We start from the raw sequence: 22116 nt of genomic DNA, 5'->3' as shown, positions 1-22116 counted from the left end.
CTCGTTACTTCATTTCCATCAGATCTCTCCTCAGTGCTTTTCTTGTCTCCATACACAACACTGCTGCTCTATTATAACAAGTCTCAGGGTAGTAAATGTTCTTTGTTGTTGTTGTCTTATAACAGCTTTATTGAAATATAACTTACCATACAATTCATTCAATTAAATGTGCAATTCAATGAATTTCAGCATATTCAGATTGTGCAACTATCACCACAATCAATTTAGAACACTTTTATTACCCTATCCCCCAAAAAACTCATACACATTAGCAGTCATCCCCTTCCTCTCCATCTAGAAAGTAATCTACTTTCTGTCTGTATGGATTTGTCTATTCTGGACATTTCCTATAAATGAAATTTTACAATATGTGGTTATTTGTGAGTGGCTTCTTCACTTTGCATGATATTTTTAAGCTTCTTTCAAGTAGTAGCACATATCAGTGCTTCATTCCATTCTATGGTTGAGTAATATTCCATTGCATGGATATATCACGTTTTATTTGCCTATTCCTCAACTGATGGACATTTAGATAGCTTCCACTGCATATCGGTAAATATTTAACAAAATTAGCAGTCCATTAAAAAAACCCTGACACATAACATTTGCTGTTTCCATGGTATAAACATTCCCATTGTGACTGATTGCAAGCTACATGATGTGACTGAACACAGAATTGGAAAGAGATTTTAAACTAGGCGCTTGTGAGTCCTTATAAGCCAGTTTCAACATATCACTAACCGTCTTTACTGAGAGATCACTCAAGTGACCAGAGACGTGGCTACATGCAGTAAAGTTTCCATACACCATTACCTAATAATAATAATAATAAAAGTAATACAACAGCTAAGATTTACTGGGCACTTTTTATGTGCCAGGCATTATGCTAAACATTTTTTTTTTCTTTTTAAATCTTGATCACCACTCACCTTTTGGAAACTAGCAGCTCCAAATTACCAGGATTCTAAGCTTGGCTTACTGTCTCTTAGCTGGTCTCCCTGCTGTTTATTAAATACTCCGAACTCTTCAGGTCTTGCTTCCTCTACCTGGTAAACTCTTCTGGACAAGGAAGGATGACTGTACTGTGTTTTGCACCCTTCCTCCATGTAATCTACCCCTGCCTCAGGTACATGAATTTGGTTAAAGTCATGAATTGCTCTCATAGGAAACTTTATTTGCTATTTTCGGGGAAATGCAATTCCATTAATATTTACTGAACACCCACAAGGCGCTGGGCAGTGTTAGCAAGTCCCAAGAATCCTGGGAACCAACAATCCACAGTCATATCCCAGAAAAACAACCCTGCCTGTCTCTGAGGGTAAACTACACCCTCGATTCCTCGGAATCCGCTTCAGTTCGGATTCCTGCAAAACCAACGCTACTGTCTCGGCCTCCCACTGGGCTCCCGCTGGGGCCTCCTTGAAACGCTAAAGGATTAAGCGGCGGTGAGTAGGAAGGGTGAGTAGGCGGAGGTAAGGGAGCAAGAAGCGGGGAAGGAACAAGGTGCGCCTCCCTCTTCTAATCTTGTTCGAATCAGGAGTCCTGTACCCAGGCGCCGATTCCAGCCGTCCAGAGACTCTTCCAGGAACCGCTTGGCAGCCTGGGCCGTGGACTTTGGCTGGTGTGGCGTCCGCTGCTCCCTCCTCCCCTCTCCTCCCTCCAGGCTCCGTGCCTCACTCAGGGGCGTGTCCTGCCCTACCTCCCTGTCACAGTGGTCCACTTAACCGGTTACAGCAGCAGTTCCAGCGGCAGCGGCGGCAGCCGGAGCAGGAGCAGCGATAGCTTCGGTTTCCAGAGCAGGAGCTGGGACAGCGGCAGCAGCTCAGTGCCGAGCACCTGTGCGAAGCAGGAGTAGCAGGACCAGGGGGTGGGGTCGGTGCCAGCCACTCTGAGCCAGAGAAGGAAGGGGCACCTCCCGGCCGTGATTCCACTGCTGGGAATAATCTCCAGGGAAGGTGGCACTGAACTGGGAATACTTACTGGTGGGGGTAAACATGTGCAGGAACAGCTAGAGGCCTCGCGACAGGTAAACATTTGGCCCACGAGTAGATAGGCAAGGAAAGCTGTCTGGGACCATGGCAGCCTCCCTCCTGGACTTTGAGGAGGTGGAAACTTTCCTGGACAGGCACCCAGAGTTGTTTGAAGATTACTTGATGCGGAAGGGGAAGCAAGAGATGGTTGAAAAGTGGCTGCAGAGGCACAGTCAGGGTCAGGGGGCTTTAGGTCCAAGGCCCTCTTTGGCTGGTACCAGCAGCTTGGTTCACAGCACCGGCAGAGGTGGCAGCAGCGTTGGTGGTGGAACTGGTCCAAATGCCTCTGCCCACAGCCAGCCCCTTCCTGGTGGTGGGAACTGTGGTGGGGTTCCCCTGAGTCCCAGCTGGGCCAGTGGCAGCAGGGGCAATTCGAACCAGCAGCGGAGAGCTTCTCAGAAGGAGCTAAGGAAGAGTTTTGCCCGCTCCAAGGCCATCCACGTGAACAGGACCTACGATGAACAGGTGACCTCCCGGGCTCAGGAACCCCTGAGCAGTGTACGACGGAGGGCACTTCTCCGGAAGGCCAGCTCCCTGCCCCCAACCACAGCCCATATTCTCAGTGCGCTGCTGGAATCGAGAGTGAATCTGCCTCAGTATCCCCCTACAGCCATCGACTACAAGTGCCACCTGAAAAAACATAATGAACGTCAGTTCTTTCTGGAATTGGTCAAAGATATCTCCAATGACCTTGATCTCACCAGCCTGAGCTACAAGATTCTCATCTTTGTCTGCCTTATGGTGGACGCTGACCGCTGCTCTCTTTTCCTGGTGGAAGGGGCAGCTGCTGGCAAGAAGAGTCTGGTCTCCAAATTCTTTGATGTGCATGCAGGAACCCCTCTGCTGCCTTGCAGCAGCACAGAGAACTCAAATGAGGTGCAGGTTCCCTGGGGCAAAGGCATCATTGGCTATGTCGGGGAGCATGGAGAAACGGTCAACATTCCTGATGCCTACCAGGTAGGACTTTGCATTGTCCCCTTCTCCCAGAGCCCCGCTGGCTTGGGAGATAAGCCTTTGGTTACTATTTGGCATCCAGGAACACATTAATTTAGGTTCTTTACAATACAAATTTTGCTATCTAAATTCTTGAGTTTAGACTACTTAGACTGTTACAACATCTTTGATGTGTTGGTCTTTTCTTAACAGCCAGTGCTTGTGGGAAATTCATGTATCACCCAATAACACCACATGTTTCTCTGTCAAGACACTTTGTCCTTAACACTTTGACACTTTGGCTGGTCTGGCATCCACGGCTCCCTCCTCCTGTCTTTAAGATATCAATGTGTGGTATTAGTACGTGTTTGTGAGTTGCTAGAAAAAGATGTGTGCTCCAGAATTCCAGTGTTAAGATGAGCATTTTGGTGTCTTTGATGCCTTTTGGGGACCATAATGCATTTTCGTTCTCTAATTCAATATTGGAAAGGAAACAAAGTGCCTAACTACTTCCCTGTTCCCTTCTCTGGATTAGAGTTGCACAGGTTACAAGGTAAGGAAAAGAGAAGAGAAATGTCAGGGGGAAAATGGGTCTGTGACCCCATTTGTGCCTTCTTAGCGTCTATTTTAACTGTTTCTATTGTTGAGATTAGAAAGATTGGACAGATAGAGGGACTAGTTATCTTTAGGCTTGAATATAGCATTATCTGTAGTCAGCTTTGATAGGACTGAGCAAGTGGGTTTTTAGTTTCCAAAACAAACAAAAAATATTGATAATTAATTTAGCAACTCCAAAGCCAACAGCAGGGTAAACAAGTTAGTTTCAAGTGGAAAAGGAAACCCAACATGCTGTCATTTGGGTTTTCGGAGTCTTTCATTTTCACAGTAAGTTGAACTTGATATTAGATGCTGGATCTGAAAAACAGTCAGTTTTAATTTCTTCAGTATTTATTCACTGGATGTGATGAAACTGGATGTTATTTTTTATGAGACTTCTTCAGGGTTCATAAGAATTGAAAGTTCTCGTCCTTGATTAGGAAAGTTTTGTAGTCATCTGGTAAGTGCTTCTTCCAGTGGTCTCAGGGAGCTACATGTTATCTAGAGTTTAGTTGCTATTGCTGAAAATAGCAAAAAGAGTGGGAAGGACACTAAAGGTAAAATTTTATCTATTTCATCTGAAAGTTGACAATTTTACATAGAAAACTGACTAGCTTGTACTAAAGCCAAGTTTCATATTTTAATGAGATATCTGTAAACCTAACACTTTAATATTAAAGGATGCTTGTCAAAATGCCATTTTGGTTAACCTTTTATTATAGATTAAGTGCATTGTTCATCATATCTTTCTTGAAGACTTTAAAAGTTGTATGTGAAGCAACCAATGAATGTTTTTCAACAAGTGTTTATTTCTCTACATTCCTAGAAAGCTATGGGAAGAAATATAAGCATTTAATAATTCTTTTGTTTAAGATTCTATAAAAATTTTGTTACAAATTATTTTTAGATAACTAAAACAATCACAAATTTTTTTCTTTCCTATTTTTTTCCACATCCTCATCGTATGCTTGGGCTAAAAAAAAATCCCTTCCTAGTTCAGTAATACTTATTCTAGCCTGGGGTTGCAGCCTTTTCTCTTTATTGCCCTTATTTTAAAAATTCATTCCCAATTGATTTTCTTCCATTTCTATAGCTTTTATTTCTTACTGTCCTCTTTCAGGCCCTAACTTTTATTTCATACTGTCCTTTCTTTAAGAGCATAATTCTCAGCCTCCTCAACAGCTAACTTGTCTTGCTGCTGTCTGGGATTATGGCTGTAGGTGTCATCACAGGCAGGGGAAAGCAGGTTTTCAGCAGCTGCTGCTTCCTGTGGACTCTATCCTTCCCCTGCAGAGTGGAAAGCAAAATTGCCTTTTAATATTTTTGGAAGCTGACATTGGGAAAGAGGAGTTTTTTTCTTTTCCCCCCTAGAATAGTAATCATGGCCATAAAAGGGGACTGGGTTGTTGGGAGGACTGGCAAAAGACAGGTAGGGGAATGGCACTATATGGGTGGGGAATTTACCCTTGGTTTACTTGCTTCCATTTCTATCTGGTTAGAAAGTTTCTCTTTTCTTTTTCCATTGGCTTCTTTTATGTAACTCTGTATTTTTAACTTGGTGTGGTTTTCTTCATGTTACTTATGCTACTTTTCTTTGATAAAGCTACTTTTTTTTTCTTTATTTTGGTACGCCACAGTCATCAATGATGTGATGTTGGGAAAATTTCTTTATCTCCCACAGCCTCAATTTCCTCATCCATAAAATGGGGACAATAATACCTACCTAGCAAAGATTATTTTTGTTTATTTCAATAAAATGAGATATTGTGTCCAAGACCCTGAAATAATTCCTGGGACATTGCAATTACTCAGGGAATGGTAACAGTTTATGAAAATAATGATGATATCTAGTTTGCTGGTGTTCCTTTTCTTTCTCTTTACCTTATTTTCAGTTGTTTTTCTCATTATCTGGAACTGAGATTGAAGTTGGCACATTTTGACCAGCCTCATCCTTTCCATGCTCCACCTTAAATTAAATATTTTAGAACAAGCTTTACATTCAAGGAACATAAAAATATCTATCCTTCCATTCTCTACTTAAAATGTTCCTAAATGTGGTTGGTAACGCCATATTCTAGCCCATCAAAAGTTCTACGTTTTGTTCCTCTTAGTAACACATGCAATATAAACTTTTCATAAGGCTGTCTTAGGAAAGGATGTTGCCTCCTTCCCTAGTTCTAGCATTTCTCCATCCTTTCCCTTTTCTGGTGTTACAGATTTCTCTAAATGAAAACTGACAACCTTCCAAAATGCACATTCTCTTGTCAGGATGTTTTAATTTGTACTATATATATGCAGGCATCTTGAAGTTTCTATGTAAATATGTAACCATCCTTCCTGATTTTTTGTTAACTACTGTATTTTTAAGGTTGTTTCTTGCTCGGCTTCAGATAGTGTACTTTTTTTTCAGGAGGTAAGATTTTTTTTAATCACACAGAGTTTCCACATTCAATCATTTGATAATTACATTGATGATCCTCTTGGGGGTTCCTAAGATGGGCAAGGGAAAGGCATTGAAGACACAAAATTATGATGATAAGCGTGGCATTCTGGAGTTAAGGGTAGAATATTTAATAAAATGCTGAAACTGAATAGAAGTTCTGACTGCCCAAAACCCCTCAGTTTATTTTATTATTTTTCATTACTTTTCTCAATTAGGAAAAAAGTAAATTGCAAGTGAAAAAAAAATTCACTTTTAGGTATCCAGTCTGGATCATAGTGACTGCAGTTTACCTTTCCCTCAGATAGTTATAAGTTATTTAACAGCCCACTTTAATATAGTAATGAAAAAATTGCCCTCAAGAGGTTGAAAATAAGAGCATTCAAGTAACAGATGTTCTCTTTGAGATTATTCTAAGCATTCAGAATATAGTACTTTAAACATTCAAAAAAATTGTGAGGTGAATTTTCGTTAGTGTTGTTAATGATAATACAGGCGTTTGTTTGATGAGCTCGGGTGTGAAAAGCAGCAGTATGTTTTGTCAGATGAACTAAGAAGAGGAAAGGGGATGACACTGAAGGGTTACAGGTGTGCCTGCCTTTCAGAAGGCCTGATCTGTTACACAACAGCTTCGTTTATTCATTAGCTCCAGTAAACATGCACAGAGACAGCCTATTATTCCCAAGGCTTTGGGTAGAGGGCCTTTGGGTATACAAAGGTGGCAGGATATGCTTCTGCTCTCCAAGGGTGTACAGTAGAGGGCCATGTATTGTTCACAAAAACTAGTACCAACCTATACAACTAAATGATGTTAGTCTTGGAGGAGTGTGGAGTCACTTTGTGACTGGGCTCATGATGAAAGACTTCATGGAGGAGATGTCATTCGAGCTATAAATAGGATTGGCTTTTCCAGTTGGAGATGGTTGTGGGGTAGGGAAAAGTGATCCAAGTCCAACAGAATGGCTTCAGCAAAGACACAGTGATGACCACGCACAAAATATGTACAGGGGAGAGTGAGTGGTTTAATATGGCCAAAATACTGCATATGTCATATAATTATTTGCAAAAGTAAGGTGAGGACAAAAGAAGAAAGGACATTGAACACTTGGATAAAGAGTTTGAACTTCACCAATAGTAGGCCTTAGGGAGACACTAAAAACATCTGAGCATGATCAAAGTGGTGCTTGCGTGGTAGCAGCAGCTGAATGGATTGAACAAGGAAAGGCTCAAAGTTGTGGAAATAATTAGGAGCCTACCGTGATGGTCTGGTAGAGCCATGATGAACAATTAAACTCAAGCAGGAATAGTGGGAATGTACAGAAGGAGACAGATGGGAGGTGGCCTGTGGGTGTGGATTTGGGCAAGGAAGAAGGGGGGGCAATGATGACTCAGATTCTAAACACAGGAGTCATGAGAAAGTGTGATACCTTTATCCAGAAGAGGGAGAGAAGCTGGGTTAAGGGGAAAGATTTTAAGTAGGGCCAGCTACAAAATTTGTGGAGCCTAGGGCAAGATGATAAAGCAGGACTCTGGCTGATGTTAAATAAGTCAGTCGTCCTTCCCAAGAGTGTGTCCCCCAATTCATAGCAACCTCCACTCTGAGAGTCCTAAAGGATTGCCACCTCCAGGGTGGGGTGTTCTTAGTATCTGGATTGAGGTGGGGCAAGGGGCCTCTGCTGAGTTGGCTGCCGGATGTGCCATGCTGCTGCCAGCTCTGGGTGAGGAGAACCACAGCCTTGCTCTTCTCTGAGATGGCATGAGGCATGAACCTGCCCCTTTCCAGACCCTCTCCTAGACCCCACCTAAGATCAGAGTGCAATGGCAGACATGGGATGTGGGCCTCTCCCTCAACCCATGTGACTTGGTTGCTACGTCTGGTCTTAGGGCAGGAGTGAGACTGGGGAGGATGGATGGGGCTGGGACACCAGGGAGCAGGGATCAGGTGGCCAAGAACCAGTCCTGCGCAGGCAGTGGGAGGGGAGACTACATGTGAACCAAGGTTTTAGACTCCAGGGCTCATACTCCATTGTTCCATTGGACTTCACTTACAAAGCACAAATTCAATGATAAAATGTATTAAGAATCTCACAGCGCATAGCATTAAACTTCAAGCAGGAGTCTTTCATGCCACTGCACTGGTCACATGCTCATGAAACAGGCCCTCGTTTTGAGTCATATGGAGTCTAAGGTGGAGATCCAGCCAGCTTTATCTACTGCAGCCCTTCATGAGGCCTCAGCACCATCCTAATAGAATCACACACTGTTTACAAATGCCTGGATACTGCTTTTCTATTCCTGTATTTTGCATCCTTTCTGCCAGGACTGCTACTTCTCCATCTTTGCTCATTTAGAACCTGCTTGCCTTCTCATGATATGAGAAGGGAGAGCTGAGTGCCTTATCCTTGAAGAGAGCAGTTGGAAAACAACACAAAAATTATACACCAAGTTGTATTTAAGAATGCATTGTAATATGCTGATATGTATTTATTATATATATTCCTAATAATATGAATAATATTTAATACTTTATTGAATTTCAGTTTTCATTTTAGAATAATCTCCATTGAAATAATCACATTGAAAGTGTTTGCCTCAGATGGAATTAATTTTAGGTGTCTAGAAAATTCAGCAATGAGAGTGCTTTATTCCCTGATGAGCCAGTGCTGACAGATATGGTCTACACTCTTGTGACTCAGTTGCTGAGATTTGTCTAAAAAGGCAGATGTTGATCTTATTCCAGCACTGGTATTATAAAGGAATTTCATGAAATCTTATTCCAGCTTTGCACATGGTGTTAAAAAAATTTCCTCAAGCCCACAAACATGTTCACTAGCTCAGAACCAGAATTGATTTTGTGTTTGAAGTAGGAAACATTGCTATTTCAGCCTCTCTTCCTGACAGACACATGATCATGATAAACACAAGGACAAATTGCATTTGCTGCTTTGTACATGAGGATAGATTACAGAAAGGCACAGTTCCTACAAAATCATGGAGAGGTAATTTAAGGTTAACTAAATTTTTTCCCAACCTGTAAGCTAAATGTTTACTAATATGGCCAATTTATTTTGGTTCCTGAGGTTTGGGTCACCTGTTTATTGACAAGCCTGGCTTAATATGGAAGTTAGGGTTTCATGTTGAATATAGTGTTGAAGAGTCATACAAACTTTCCTCTGAAACAGCTTTGAGTTGTTTTATAGGAAAGTCAACAAGATCCTTGAGGTACATTGCTTGCTGCTTATTTTAAGGGTAGTATTTTGCAATATAACCACACTCTTCTTTTGGAAAGTGAAATTTGAATCAAAAAAGGCAGTTTAATCATAGAAGAGTGCGTTAAGTTGCTAATATTTTAGAAGTTTCAGTTCCTGGTCATTTATAGGCATTGAGGCTAAATTTATTTATTCATTTATTTGGATTAAAATAGTAAAAAAGGGAAAAGTGGTTTCACATATTAAGGATAAATTATGTTTCCTTTCATAAAATGTAGCTTTAGGCTCTTGCAAATTCAGGACAAGAAATCATTTTTACCTGAAGAAAAAAATGGGGAAACCTACAGAGTGTCAATTTTTTTTTTTTTTTTTTTTTAAAGACAGGATCTTACAATGTTGCCCAGGCTGAACTCAAACTCCTGGGCTCAGGTGATCCTCCCACCTCAGCCACATGAGTAGCTGGACTATAAATGTGTGCCACTGAGCCCAACAGGGTGTCTACTTTTTTTTTTTTTTAACACGATAACAAAATTGCATTTGCTGCTTTGTACATAAGGATAACAAATTGCATTTGCTCCTTTGTACATGAAGCTTCACTGCGGATGAATAGTAACTTCATTTATGGAGTACTAACTGAGCGAGGCAGCTCATAAGCAAGCATTGTCTCTTTTTATCCTCTCAACAGTCCCCTGTTACCACCCCCATTTTACAAAAGGAGAAACTGAGGCTTCGACAGGTTATGTAATTTGCTTAAAGTAACTCAGTTGGTAAGTAAGGGAGCTGACTCCCTTATGCTCTTCAAGTTATTCTGTTTATTCTTGAGATTTTGTATCCCTGAAGACACTCCATAAAAGGTAACCTTGGCCAAACACACCGACAGTAAAGAGGTGGCTTTGATCTGGTTTGTGAAACCCCACAACCTCATTAATTCCATTTGCTTGAGAATTGAATTCTTAGGCTACTAATAATATTGTTAAACTGTGAAAGGCTCAGAGTGTGACAGAACATGCTTTAGATTTACAGTCAGGAACGGTGGTTCTATTTCTAGTTCTGCCTTAGTTTTTTAGTTGTAATATAGGGACAATATGTCTAGACATGTCTACCTGATAGAATTTGGTAAGCCTCTGATCATCAAATCTAATCATTAGATTGCAATGAGATAATGGAAAAGCATTTTCAAACGGATAAAGTCAGAAATGTAAGGCTGTATTAATATTTTTAAATACACAGTTCAGCAGGCTTTATTCACTGTTGTCTCTGGAAAAAACTTTGAACATAATAGGAGACTTTTGATCTAAAATGTGGTAGTACCTGTATCGACTATATTTCCAAATTTTCTGTATTCTTGATGTTCTGGCGTTTGAGGCCTCTGACCCTGGAGAGATTGTCCCTCCCAAGACTAGCTAATTTCTAGAGAGAGTGAAGAACACCCTTTTGAAGGTATCTTTGATATATAAATCAGCCAATACAGAGCCCACTCCCCTAACTTTCTACTTTATCAAACTCACATATATCCAGACAATATTTTCCTTGCCCTGAATCACCCAGGGCCAGGTACTCAACATGTAGAGACCACTCCTGTAGCCCACAGTTTGCCAAAATTATTCAAACTAGCCAATCCTAAACTTACTCAGCTACCTACCCTGTCTCACCTATCCTTCCCTGAAGACCCCAGTAAAGGTTCCCCATGCATGCTCTGCCTCCATTTCTGCCTCTGGACAGACCCTTGGCCCTCCCCTATGTGGCCCTGCACAACGTGCTGTGCCTCCTGTTTCTAGGGTCTGTGAGTATGAACTTTCTTTATGACAGTCATTTATGTATTTGCTTTACCATACCCGATTAAAACAAATCCCAGGTACATTTTAACATAGTACCACACATACACAATGCCTTAAACACAAGAAATGATTACTCTAAAATGTAAAGTGATCAAATGCTTTAAATGAACATTATGCTGTCAGGATTTAGAGGCCATAATAAATATTCTGCCTTTGACAAGCACAGATATGTTAAATTTCTTGTTATAATTGACCAACATGCCTATTTTTCTAGTACAAAGTGCAATTTCAAAAGTATACATGGGATCTCTGTGGAATAAATCCCCATATGAAGTTTCCAAGTTGATGATTTGTAGTTTTATTGTCAAAATACCAAGAATTTTTTTTTAATGGCGGTATTTGGATCAAGCACTTGTAAACTAAATCAATTCTAGCAGCTGCCATTAAATAATAAATGAACACTAAATCTTTTCATGCTTGTAATCAAGGTCTAATAATTTATTAGGCTAAGTATATCTATGACACCATTTTATTTTAGATGTGTTTACTCTTCCTTTGATGTAAGCATCAAAGATAGGCTTTCTTTATGTTTTAGTGTTTGGAAATCATGGTACTTTTAATACTAGCATTATCTTTTTTTGCATTTATGTTGTATGTACTACTTTATCAGATTACCAGAATGTTTTAACCTTTGCTTTTTTCAATTAAAAAAATTAGATGGTACTCCTTTTTCATTTAAATGGCTGTGCACAGTTTAATGAGCTAACAGTTTTTATGGGTATTTAGCAACTTAATGTGCATGATTACATATTTAAAGTTTTAATAACAGCTGTAATGACATTAAGAACCGCAGGCTTGGGACATTGTAGGAAAGATGATCCCAGGGTTGCTAAAGAAACCACTTTGGATTTTTGTTCTTTTCTGAATAAAGTCTTCTGGAAAAGTAAAGCTCTAATCTTCTCTCCCTAATGGCCACCCTTATGGATACTCACATTTCCTGTTAGCCTCTTCTTCCTTTTGCTTCCAGAGAACGACTAAGTGAGAGGGTGCATACTCTGTTACTCTGTGCAACTGCTAAAGTAGCTTTTTTTTTCTGTCTTCAGGTACGTGAGACTGGAGTCAGATCCTTCTCCTTATTTGGGCACTGGCTTTGAAAGCCCAAGACAGCCATAGCCATAGCAACTCCTTTTTATCATAACCCTGAGATTATCATGCAGAGAAGCAAAGAGGAGAGGAACCAGTGGCAGCAAATGTGCCATTAATTAACCAAGCAGGGAGAGGATCAGCTGGGAGTTGAGGCATCTCTCCCCTCTCTCCTTTGCATTCGTTTTTAAAAATGAATGAACAAGAGGAACAGCCTCTGATTTGGTCCTTTCTTTTACTCATGCCTGCTGTGAATAGACAGAAAGGAGCTTTAATATATAAACGGAAGGAAAATATTTTTCTGCCTCTAACTTAACCAAATTGAGATTATATGCTATGTTAAATTAAAGAACAAAAAGGTCAACTGGGGAAAGAAAAGCTTTTGTCATTATAAGAATGTTTCATACTTAAGACTTTGGGTTTCTGTTGAAGAAAAAACTAATTTTGTTCTTCAGAAATAGCCTCAGAAGAATCAGGATCAACCATTCCTGCAGGTAGACATATAGCAATATTAATCACTTCTTGTGACTACCTTGTGAGTTTATATATTTAATGAAGAATTGCCTGGAAATAATTTAATGCAGAATTATATGGAAAATTATGAAGGTATAACATGGAATAGATATACTTTCTCACTACTGAGTGAAGTTAAATTTTGCTTCTTAGCCACCTCCTCTCTTTACTCTTCCCTTTTGATCTGACCCCCGTGCTTGTATTCTAACTTAGCACCTACCACGAGATCTGGCATAGAGTAGATGCTTGGTAGATCATGTTTGAGTAAGTGGAAGAGCCTTTATTTTGTCTCAAGACTGACACACACTGATGAAACCATTATGTGGGTTAGATTTCTCAACAGGGGTGTTATCGGCGTCTTGGACAGATAATTGTTGTAGGGAGGCTGACCTGTGCATTGTAGGATGGTTGTTTAGTAGCATCCCTGACCTTTCTCCACTAGCTACTTGCCTAGTCTGGACAATTAAAAGTCTCCAGACATTGTCGAATATCCTCTGGAGACAAAATCACCACCCGCTCCCAACCAGACATAGAACAATTTGGCAAGAACCATACACCACCTTAAGAATAGTCACAACTTCTCCAGCCTGGCCAACATGGTGAAACTTCGCCTCTAGTAAAAATGCAAAAAAGTACTCAAGTGTGGTGGCACACACATGTAGTACCAGCTTCTCGAGAGGCTGAGGCTGGAGAATCCCTCAAACCTGAGAGACAGAGGTTACAGTGAGCCAAGATCACACCACTGCACTCCAGCCTGGGTAACAGAGTGAGGCTTTGTCTCAAATAAAAGGAATATTTACAATAGCTTCTGTAACAATTCCAGTTATCCTAAGAAAAATTTTATGGGTGTATGCAAAGATTTGTCTATATGAGTACTTGTATTATTTATAATAATAATAATACTAAATTATTAATCCAATCATCCAACTAGAGGGTTGGATGAATAAATTATGGTATGCTATAAAAGGGAATATTTAATCAGAGGAAATTGGTCACAGAATATTTAAGTGAACAAAGTGTATTCAACAGTCTCAGTTTTCTTAAAAACAGAAGCATAAGGAAAATGGTAGAGTGCCTCATTTTCAGAATCAGACTGAATTCGATTCCCAGTTTCACCATATCAAAGAGCTGTGTCATATTTTACCTCTCTAGTTGCTAGTTTTTGCAATCCTAAAATGAGAATAACAATACCTACTGTCTTAAGAGGTTGTCAGGATTAAGCCTGAAAAGTGCTTAACACTGTCACTTTGGGCTCAGTAAAAAGTAATTAGAATACTGCATGGTGAAAGGGTGGAGGTCAATATGCCAAAACATTGATAGAGGTAATCTCTTAGTGGTGGGCTTATGAGTAATTTTTCTCTTCTCTTTTTGTTTTATTTTTTCCATGTATTTACTAATTAATACTTAAAGAAACTATATTTGCTTTCTCAGATATCCTTCCAAAGCTCACTAATAATAAATTATTATTTTTATTATTAATAAAATATTTTTATTAATTTTTATATAATATAGTAATAAAATAATTATTTTATTATTAACAATAAAATAATATAATTAATAAAATTAATAATTTATAATAGTAATAAAGTATTATTATTATTAATGTTGCCCTCCGTCTCAAGCAGGGCCCAGGGTACAGGTATGGGGTATGGAGAGAGTCAGTGTCTCAGAGTGGGGCTACTACTGTGTAGCACACAGGAGTGACACAATGGAAGCTCATTTCTCACTCCTCTGAGGCTCAGCACAGGTCTTACTGATTCATGGGTGGCTCTCCTCCTCCAAGAGAGGATTCTTTCCTTCCTGAGCCTCCACACCCTAAGCACGGGACTTCTAAGGGTGCTCTCGGCATTAACAGCCAATGAGCAAATGAGGGAGGAGACAGGGAGAAATGGCGAATGAAATGAGAGATTTTCCTGTCCTGTCAGGAAGTGACACACATTTCCTGCTCATATTTCATTGTCTTTCTAGACTCTAGAACTCAGGGATGTGACCATAGCCAACTGCAGGGAGTCTGGCAAATGTAGCTTCACCCTGAACCAGAGTAGGTCCCAGCCCCAGTCTCATCCTGTCACTGCATGCCATCAAGGTTCAGGGCCTTCAAGCGGTGAGCATCCTCTCCAGCAGGTCCTCATGATTTTCACAGGCCTGTGCCTGTGTGCCTGATTAACTACCCATAACAAAATCTGAGAAGGAAACCCACTTAGGTTTGGGAAAGGGATCAGAATAGCACAGGGAGATGATTCTTCCTGTTACATTTTTTGCTGTTCAGAATGGATTGGAGACTAGGACTCTGGGGAATAGGCCACTGGAGGTAGGAAATTTGCTAATGAGATTGTTGCCTCTAAGCTCTGAGGATTACAAGGTTAAGAATTGGGACCAGACCCAGCTATATAATTTATAGGACTCAATGAAAAATGAAAATAGAAGTCTTTCTGGGGACAGGGAAGTCAATCCTCCCTTCCCCCAGGCCAGCCCCTACAGATGAGCAAGCCCCAAAAGATGACAGTCCCTGTGCCTGAATGAGCTTGCTACCTGATCAGGGGTGGGCAGGAGGCCCCCAAAGAGTCGCTTATTGAACATGCCATGGTGCTACCAGCCTGGGGTGGGAACATTCCAGGATGGCCAGGGCCTTGCCCCACTCTTGAGACACTGACTCATACCTGTACCCTGGGCCCTGCTAGAGATGGAGAACAACAGTAGAACACAGGTCCCTCTGTTCACTGACCGTGTTGCAGCCCTGAGTAGAACAAGGCAGGGGTCTTGGAACTGGGGCAGAAGGCAGAGGCTGAGAACCCATCTGGAGGCTGGACTGTGTGAGAACCCCTGAGGCGTGCTCCATCAGACCACATACACAAAATTCAAATTCCAAAATAAAATTATTAAGAATTTCAAGATAAAGACTGTTGTGCATTAAACTTCAAGGGTGGGTGTGGGGTCTCTTCTTGGCATAGGGCCCTGGGTGACTGACTGCACTAGATGCAGTCTCATGGAGCCAGCCTGGGATGAGGCCTAAACTATGACTTTGTCAAGGTAAACAATGAGGATGGCACACTCTCCATGGAAGTTCATCCTTTTTTTCCACTAACTTCCATAGTAATTTGTCGGTATGACTCTTGCTATTTATCCCACTTTTAGTTGCTTTAATTTTGGCTCATCTGTCTTTCTCTCCATTAGACTGTGAGCTCCTTGAAGGCAGATGCTATAATTTTCTTGGCTTTGTAGCACTCCCTGTGTTTGGCACAGTACCTAGCACATAGTAGGTCATAGTAGGTAGATACTCAATAAAAATGTTATATATTATATGAATAAATGAGGAAAAGGAATTGTATTAGTCTGTTCTCATGTTGCTGATAAAGACTGGGAAGAAATAGAGGTTTAATGGACTCACAGTTCCATGTGACTGAGGAGGCCTCACAATCATGTGGAAGGCAAAAAGGAGCAAGTCACATATTACATGGAGGGTGGCAGGCAAAGGGAGAACTTGTGCAGGGAAACTCCCATTTTTAAAACCATCAGACCTTGTGAGACTCATTTACTATCAAGAGAACAGCACAGGAAAGGTCCACCCCCATAATTCAATCACCAGATTCCTTCCACAACACATGGGAATTGTGGGAGTTACAATTGAAAATGAGATTTGGGTGGGAACACAGCCAAACCATATCAGGAATATAATGAAAAATTCATTCACAAGGGAAAGTGGCCTAAATACCAGTACTGGGTTACAAAGTCAGATTAGGACCGGGGGGTTCAGCTAATGCTGAGCTAGGGCACTGGTAGGCTAAGGGTCCTTGCATTTTCTCATACATAAGGGTAGGACAGGTTCCTTGGTCAAGTGGTCAGGTGCAGGGCTATCACGGTCCAGGCTGTGACTGTTGGAGAGATGAGAGTTCAGGAGACCAATCAATTCATCTATTACCAGCAGAGAAGAGGAATGAACAAGGTTGGGAGGATGGAGCAAGAAAGATATCAACTATGACTCCAGTGGTGATGACGGAGTTAATAATGGCAATGTTGGAGCAAAGAAAATGTATTCTGCATTTCATATGTTTATTTAAATGACTGTGGTGATATCTTTTAGGCAAAGCAGAATGACTTGCCACGGAGAGTATAAAAAGTCAGACTGGGAGCTCTCTGATGTAAGGGTAGTAACTTGAAGCACATTAATGTATATAAACAGCCAGAACTCAGTCTTTGATGAAAGCAAATGCTCTGCCACCACCACCACTTCTGCCTTCCCCTGAAGAACCAAGAGCACAGAATATTTACGTTTTTCTAGTCTGTAGTTATGTACTTGTTTCCAGGAAGCATCCTCCAAGATTTTCAGATTTGTTTTAGGACTCAAAATATTTTTATTTGAATTATCTACCATTACCCTAGAAAATATTTAACCCCTACAATTCTGCTAAAGTCATCTGAGACTAGTTTTGTTAAACAGCTAAATGACATTTCCAAAGACAGTGATCACAACAGTTAATGCTCCAAAGCTCAAAGGAATAAATACATTTGTAACATGCTTTGGAGTCCCCTGAACTGCTGGCTACCTCAACATCTCCTCTTTTCTCTTTGTCTTTCTGTGTTTTGCCTCCTCTTTCCATTTATTTGTCTTGTCCTCTTCATTTCTTCTTTTTGGACATCCCACACTGCCATTCCTTTTGTGTAATGTTTTCACCTGGCCCATCCCATTTTTCCCCTTCTCCCTCCTCCTTTCCTTCTTCTTGCCTCTCTTTCTCTTCATTCTCTTTTCTCATTTCTTAATCCCCTTCTTGCCTGCTATGACCTTAATATCAAACTGATATAACATGAAAATAAGTATTTGTTCCCAGTTTTTAAATTTTACAATCAAATTTTTAAATCTCATAGGCCTCCTTCTTAAAACAATTGTTCCTTTTTTACTTCCATGTGCCCTGTGATTGTAACCTTTTTTTTAAAACATTTTAAAGTCATATACATGAAATATTTGTTTTTCTTTTAAATATACAGAGTTCAATTACATTTTAAACTGTTACCCCACCTGGCCCTTGGTTGTAATTTGTTTTCTATATTGCAATGTCTTGCAATGTAAAAAGGACCTTGCTCTTCCACTCTAAGTAGAACAAGTGACAGGGAAATTTGTATTTAAACACTTGGTATACAATATCCAGGCTTTTATTAAAATGAGAACAATGATAAATATTCTCTCTTTCATATATTTCTTAGCCTGGTATCTACCAGGGGCCCTTAGCAACAGCACCACGGAGGTACCATGCCAACAATTCTCAGACTCATTGATTGAGGTCTGTCTCTGTTAACCTAGAGTTCCTGATGGTGAATGTTCCCTGCAGGACTCTTTCTTTTGTATACAGGAAAGAAATATTTTCCATCTTCCTGAATCCACCAGGAACCATGTGGGATAATCACCTTTGTTATTATATTTCTTTTCCCTCAATATCTTAATGCTCCAAAACTTGCTTAGTCGTTTGTAAAATTCAGCCACAGGACTTGCTGGTGCCCTTCTGTGAAAAGTCATCAAAGGGAACGTCAACCATGCTTTAACAACTGTGTAGCTGTTTCTGAGAGCTGACTTTTTTTTCTTGACTAAAAACTACACAGAACCTTCATATCTGCATTTTTCTTCATTATTTTTAGCAGAACACAATCCCTGGGCCTGTATGTGGAAGTATATTTAAAAAAAATCATCCCAGCTTTCTTAAAGATACTTTTTTTTCTTTCCTAGATAGAGGAACCAATGTATTATGAATGCATTTCTTATTCTCAAATTTTCTGTAAGTGTACAAAGCTAAATAATAAGGCCAGTTTTTCAGTATTTGAAATAGAACACTGTGAACAAAGGAGCATCAGACGACTTTCTCTATCTTTTCCTGCAGGAAAATACCTTTGATAACCTTTGATAATAACCTTTGATAACCTTTGAAAATACCTTTGATAACCTTTGATAACCACTATTGCCTAAGGAGATGTGTACAGTAAAATAATCATGATAATAATAATTATTACAATAGAAATACTAGTTGGCCCATTATTGATTTTCTCCTCGTAGAAATTCCATCTATAAATTCCTTAGTCAAAGTATTTGGAACTAAAAGTAATGTTTTCAATATTTGAATATGACTTTGAGCCTGGCACTTTAAACACAAAAAGCTAGGTCTTATCTTTGATTCCTTTTTTTTATTCACCTCCCATATTAGGTTCATCAGAAGGGCCTTTTGATTTACTTGTAAAACAATCTAAAATCTGTTTACTTTTCTCCGACTCTACTACCACAACTCTTACATATGCCACTGGCACTTTAAGTGCCAGTATCAAAGCCACAGTCAAATATTGGATGTTAAGATTACATTCAAATATTGGTTATTCAAATATTCAAATGTTAAATATTTAAATATTCAAATATATATTTAAATATTCAAATATTGGTTATTAAGATCTTCATAATAACCTTTTGAGAAAGGTAGAGTAGGTGCTGTCCTTTCCCTTTCATAGATTAGGAAACAAGCACTGAGAAGTTAGGTCCTCTGCCTGAGCCACAAGGCTACACTGTTAGGGGAAGGACTTTGAGTTCCTCTCCCACTGTTCCTCCCACTCTTAAGTTTTGAGAGGACCCAATGCATACCATCTCTCTTCCCTACCCTGAACCAATTGAGATGAAGAAAAAAGACAAAAAGAAATGCATATGGGGACATCAAAATATCACATTTATGGCTTATGAAACAGATATTGGGTATGGGCTTATATTTATAAGCATGTATAATTCTCAGCTCCAGAATTAGATAAACCTATCCTCCCAAGCACAGACAATGCTGGGTGCCCACAGTCCTCGCCATGTATGGGGCCTGTCCCTTTCGAAATTATAACATGAAGGAACTGAAGCCATGCTCTTTGGGGATGGCCTGATTCCCCAAGATTAAAGAGAGGAAGGAGCTAGGTTGTGCATGCCCAGTTAGTCTCCCTAGTTATCTAATCAAATAACTCACCCTATCTTTCTGAGGAAGAGTAAGGAATGGGTCCAAAGGCTGAAGGGGTTAAGGGAAGCCTCTCCTCATGGAAAACAGAAAAGGGGGAAATATTGTTCCTTCTCTCACATATGCCATACCACCTCTCAAACAGGTGGTTTTACCTGGAACATTGAGAGAACTCTTTCTTTCATGCCACACCCCCATCCCAGTACTCTCTTGCCTCTGCAAGAGATATCTTCTTTATCCTCAGTTGCCCAAGCCAGAATCCTAGTTGTTACCTTTAATTCCTTGCTTTCATTCATCTACCTTATTAGATTCATCAGAAGGTTCTTCTGATTTACTCCACGAAACAATCTCAAATCTGTTCATTTTTCTCCAACTCTACTACCACAACTCTGATTCAAGTAACCATTATCTTTCACCCCGATTATTGAAACTGCTTCCTCACTGTTCTGTCTACTTCTGTCTGCAACTATTTCTCATGTAGAATGTTCATGAGCAAAAGGAGTTCATCGTGGGTAAGCAGAGGATGGGAAGGTAGAGCTAGATTATTCAAGGGCCTTGTTATCTTAGCCACCTTCAGTTTGAAGGCAGTGAGCTGTGGAAGGCCTGGGAGCAAGAGGGGACATAGATGTGGGCTGCCCTGCACTCATCACCTATGGGAATGCAAGCAGATGACCTGGCCTCTCTGGCCCTCAGAATCTCCATATGTGACACAGAAGGGTTAGGAAAATGACTTCTAAGACTCTCCCAGCTCTAAAATTCCATGTTAATTATGAAAACACGGAGGAGAAACCTTACAAAATAATTCTGCCCCAAAATTTTAAGTTAATAGTTTTGTAGCAAGTTATTCTTGGTATTGAATGAGGCTCATGTCTGATCTGCTGATAGTGTGACCAGTGGCTGCCCCATGATGTTACCAGAGAGGCAACTGCTGGTCATACTATGCCACCTGACTGAAAGTATAGATGAGGTGACTTGTAACAAAGCTCTGTTTGTGTAACAGCATGTCGTTTTATGTATCTTTAGGATAGCTGGAGCAAAGCCATTCCTTGATACTGCCACTGGGTGATAGTCTTTTTTTTTTTTTTTTTTTTTTTTTAAAACAGACTCTGGCTCTGTCACTCAGGCTGTAGTGCAGTGGCATGATCTTGGCTCACTGCAACCTCTGCCTCCTGGGTTCAAGCTATTCTCCTACCTCAGCCTCCCAAGTAAATGGGAATACAGGCATGTGCCACCACACACGGTTTTTGTATTTTTAGTAGAGACAGCGTTGCACTGTGTGGGGCAGGCTGGTCTTGAACTCCTAACCTCAAGTGATCCACCCATCTTAGCCTCCCAAAGTGTTGGGATTATAGGCTTGAGCCACCATGCCCAGCCTTGGGTGATATCTTGATGAAAGAAATTATCTGGGGCCAAGTTTGTTTCTGGGTCTTCCCATCAACTGTAATAAAGAATATTGCCAACTATCGTGTCATAGGATCTGAGTCCTTTTGTGTCCAAGTAAAAAAAATCACAGAAAGTTTTTCTGCATAGTTATTCATCTAAGAATACATAATAAGTCTATAGGAATAAGACACGCCCTTGATGTAGGAATAGTGGGCAAAAGATATATGCCTCAAACTAACAACTTCAAAACCTCTAATTCTTTTATAGTTGTACGCCCCTCAAGACTTCTGGCTTTTCCAATTCTAAGAGTCTCCAGACATCTCTGAGGACCCATCAGCAGTGAACAAGTTAATTAGTAGTTAACACTAACAGAAATAAATTGACCACCTGATACGAGCAATAATGGGACCCAAGATAGGTTCATTGACCGAGAACAGTAAAGAAAAGCTACAGGAGAACTCATGATGAACTGACTAGCTCAGCTTTGCCAAAAGCTAACCATGTTTAAGTCAGTCCTGCCTGACTTGAAAGGGGCAATCAACAGCCTTTCTTGACCTTCTATCTACCATCTCACCTTTTAACTCTATGATTTTATCATTCTGAAGTTCTGACCCCAATTCTTCAATTATAAAAACAAACAAGAAACCTAAGTAGAAAGGAAGTATTGATGGTTACAATGCAGAGATTAACTATTTCCCAATGTGATATTTCTATAATTTCTTAGACAACCTACTCCATGATTGTTTCACATGGTAAGATTTATTATAAATTTTTCCAAAAGTGAACTAAATTCAACATTATAATAACATAAGGCTTCTGGTGATAAGACTTCATCTATACATTTTACAATTCTCAAAGGATGAGCTGCAAAAAATTTATTTTTCAATTAACACACAGGTGAAGAGCTTGTATCCACTATATCAACCAACCTGCCTCCCCCAAAATTAATAGTAATAGCTAATATTTATTGAGAATATGTTATGCACTAGGCACTATGGTAAGATTTAGTTATTTCATTTAATCCTCACACGGTTCTGTGAGATAGATACCATTACTTCCTACATTTTTCATGTGAGAAAGCTAGACTTGAATAGGTTGGTAAACTTGCCCAAGTTTATACAGCAAGTA

The 22116-nt window shown here is 40.0% G+C and overlaps 2 protein-coding genes across 2 annotated transcripts in view; one reads left to right on the top strand and one right to left on the bottom strand.

Moving 5' to 3' along the window:
- RBM45 (RNA binding motif protein 45) overlaps window positions 1-22116 on the bottom strand; it is a 474379-nt gene that overhangs the window by 57219 nt on the left and 395044 nt on the right. The gene's annotated exons all lie outside the window — the stretch shown is intronic.
- The window catches only part of PDE11A (phosphodiesterase 11A), a 398839-nt gene continuing 377922 nt past the window's right edge, over window positions 1200-22116 (top strand). Inside the window, exon 1 of the mRNA XM_017532656.2 lies at window positions 1200-2987. Within this exon, the coding sequence (XP_017388145.1) occupies window positions 2076-2987 (912 nt within the window). The 5' untranslated portion in view covers window positions 1200-2075. The remainder of the gene's footprint in view (window positions 2988-22116) is intronic.

Source organism: Cebus imitator, unplaced genomic scaffold, assembly GCF_001604975.1.
Source record: "Cebus imitator isolate Cc_AM_T3 unplaced genomic scaffold, Cebus_imitator-1.0 Scaffold78, whole genome shotgun sequence".
NCBI lineage: Eukaryota > Metazoa > Chordata > Mammalia > Primates > Cebidae > Cebus > Cebus imitator.
This window is presented reverse-complemented; position numbering and strand designations above follow the sequence as displayed.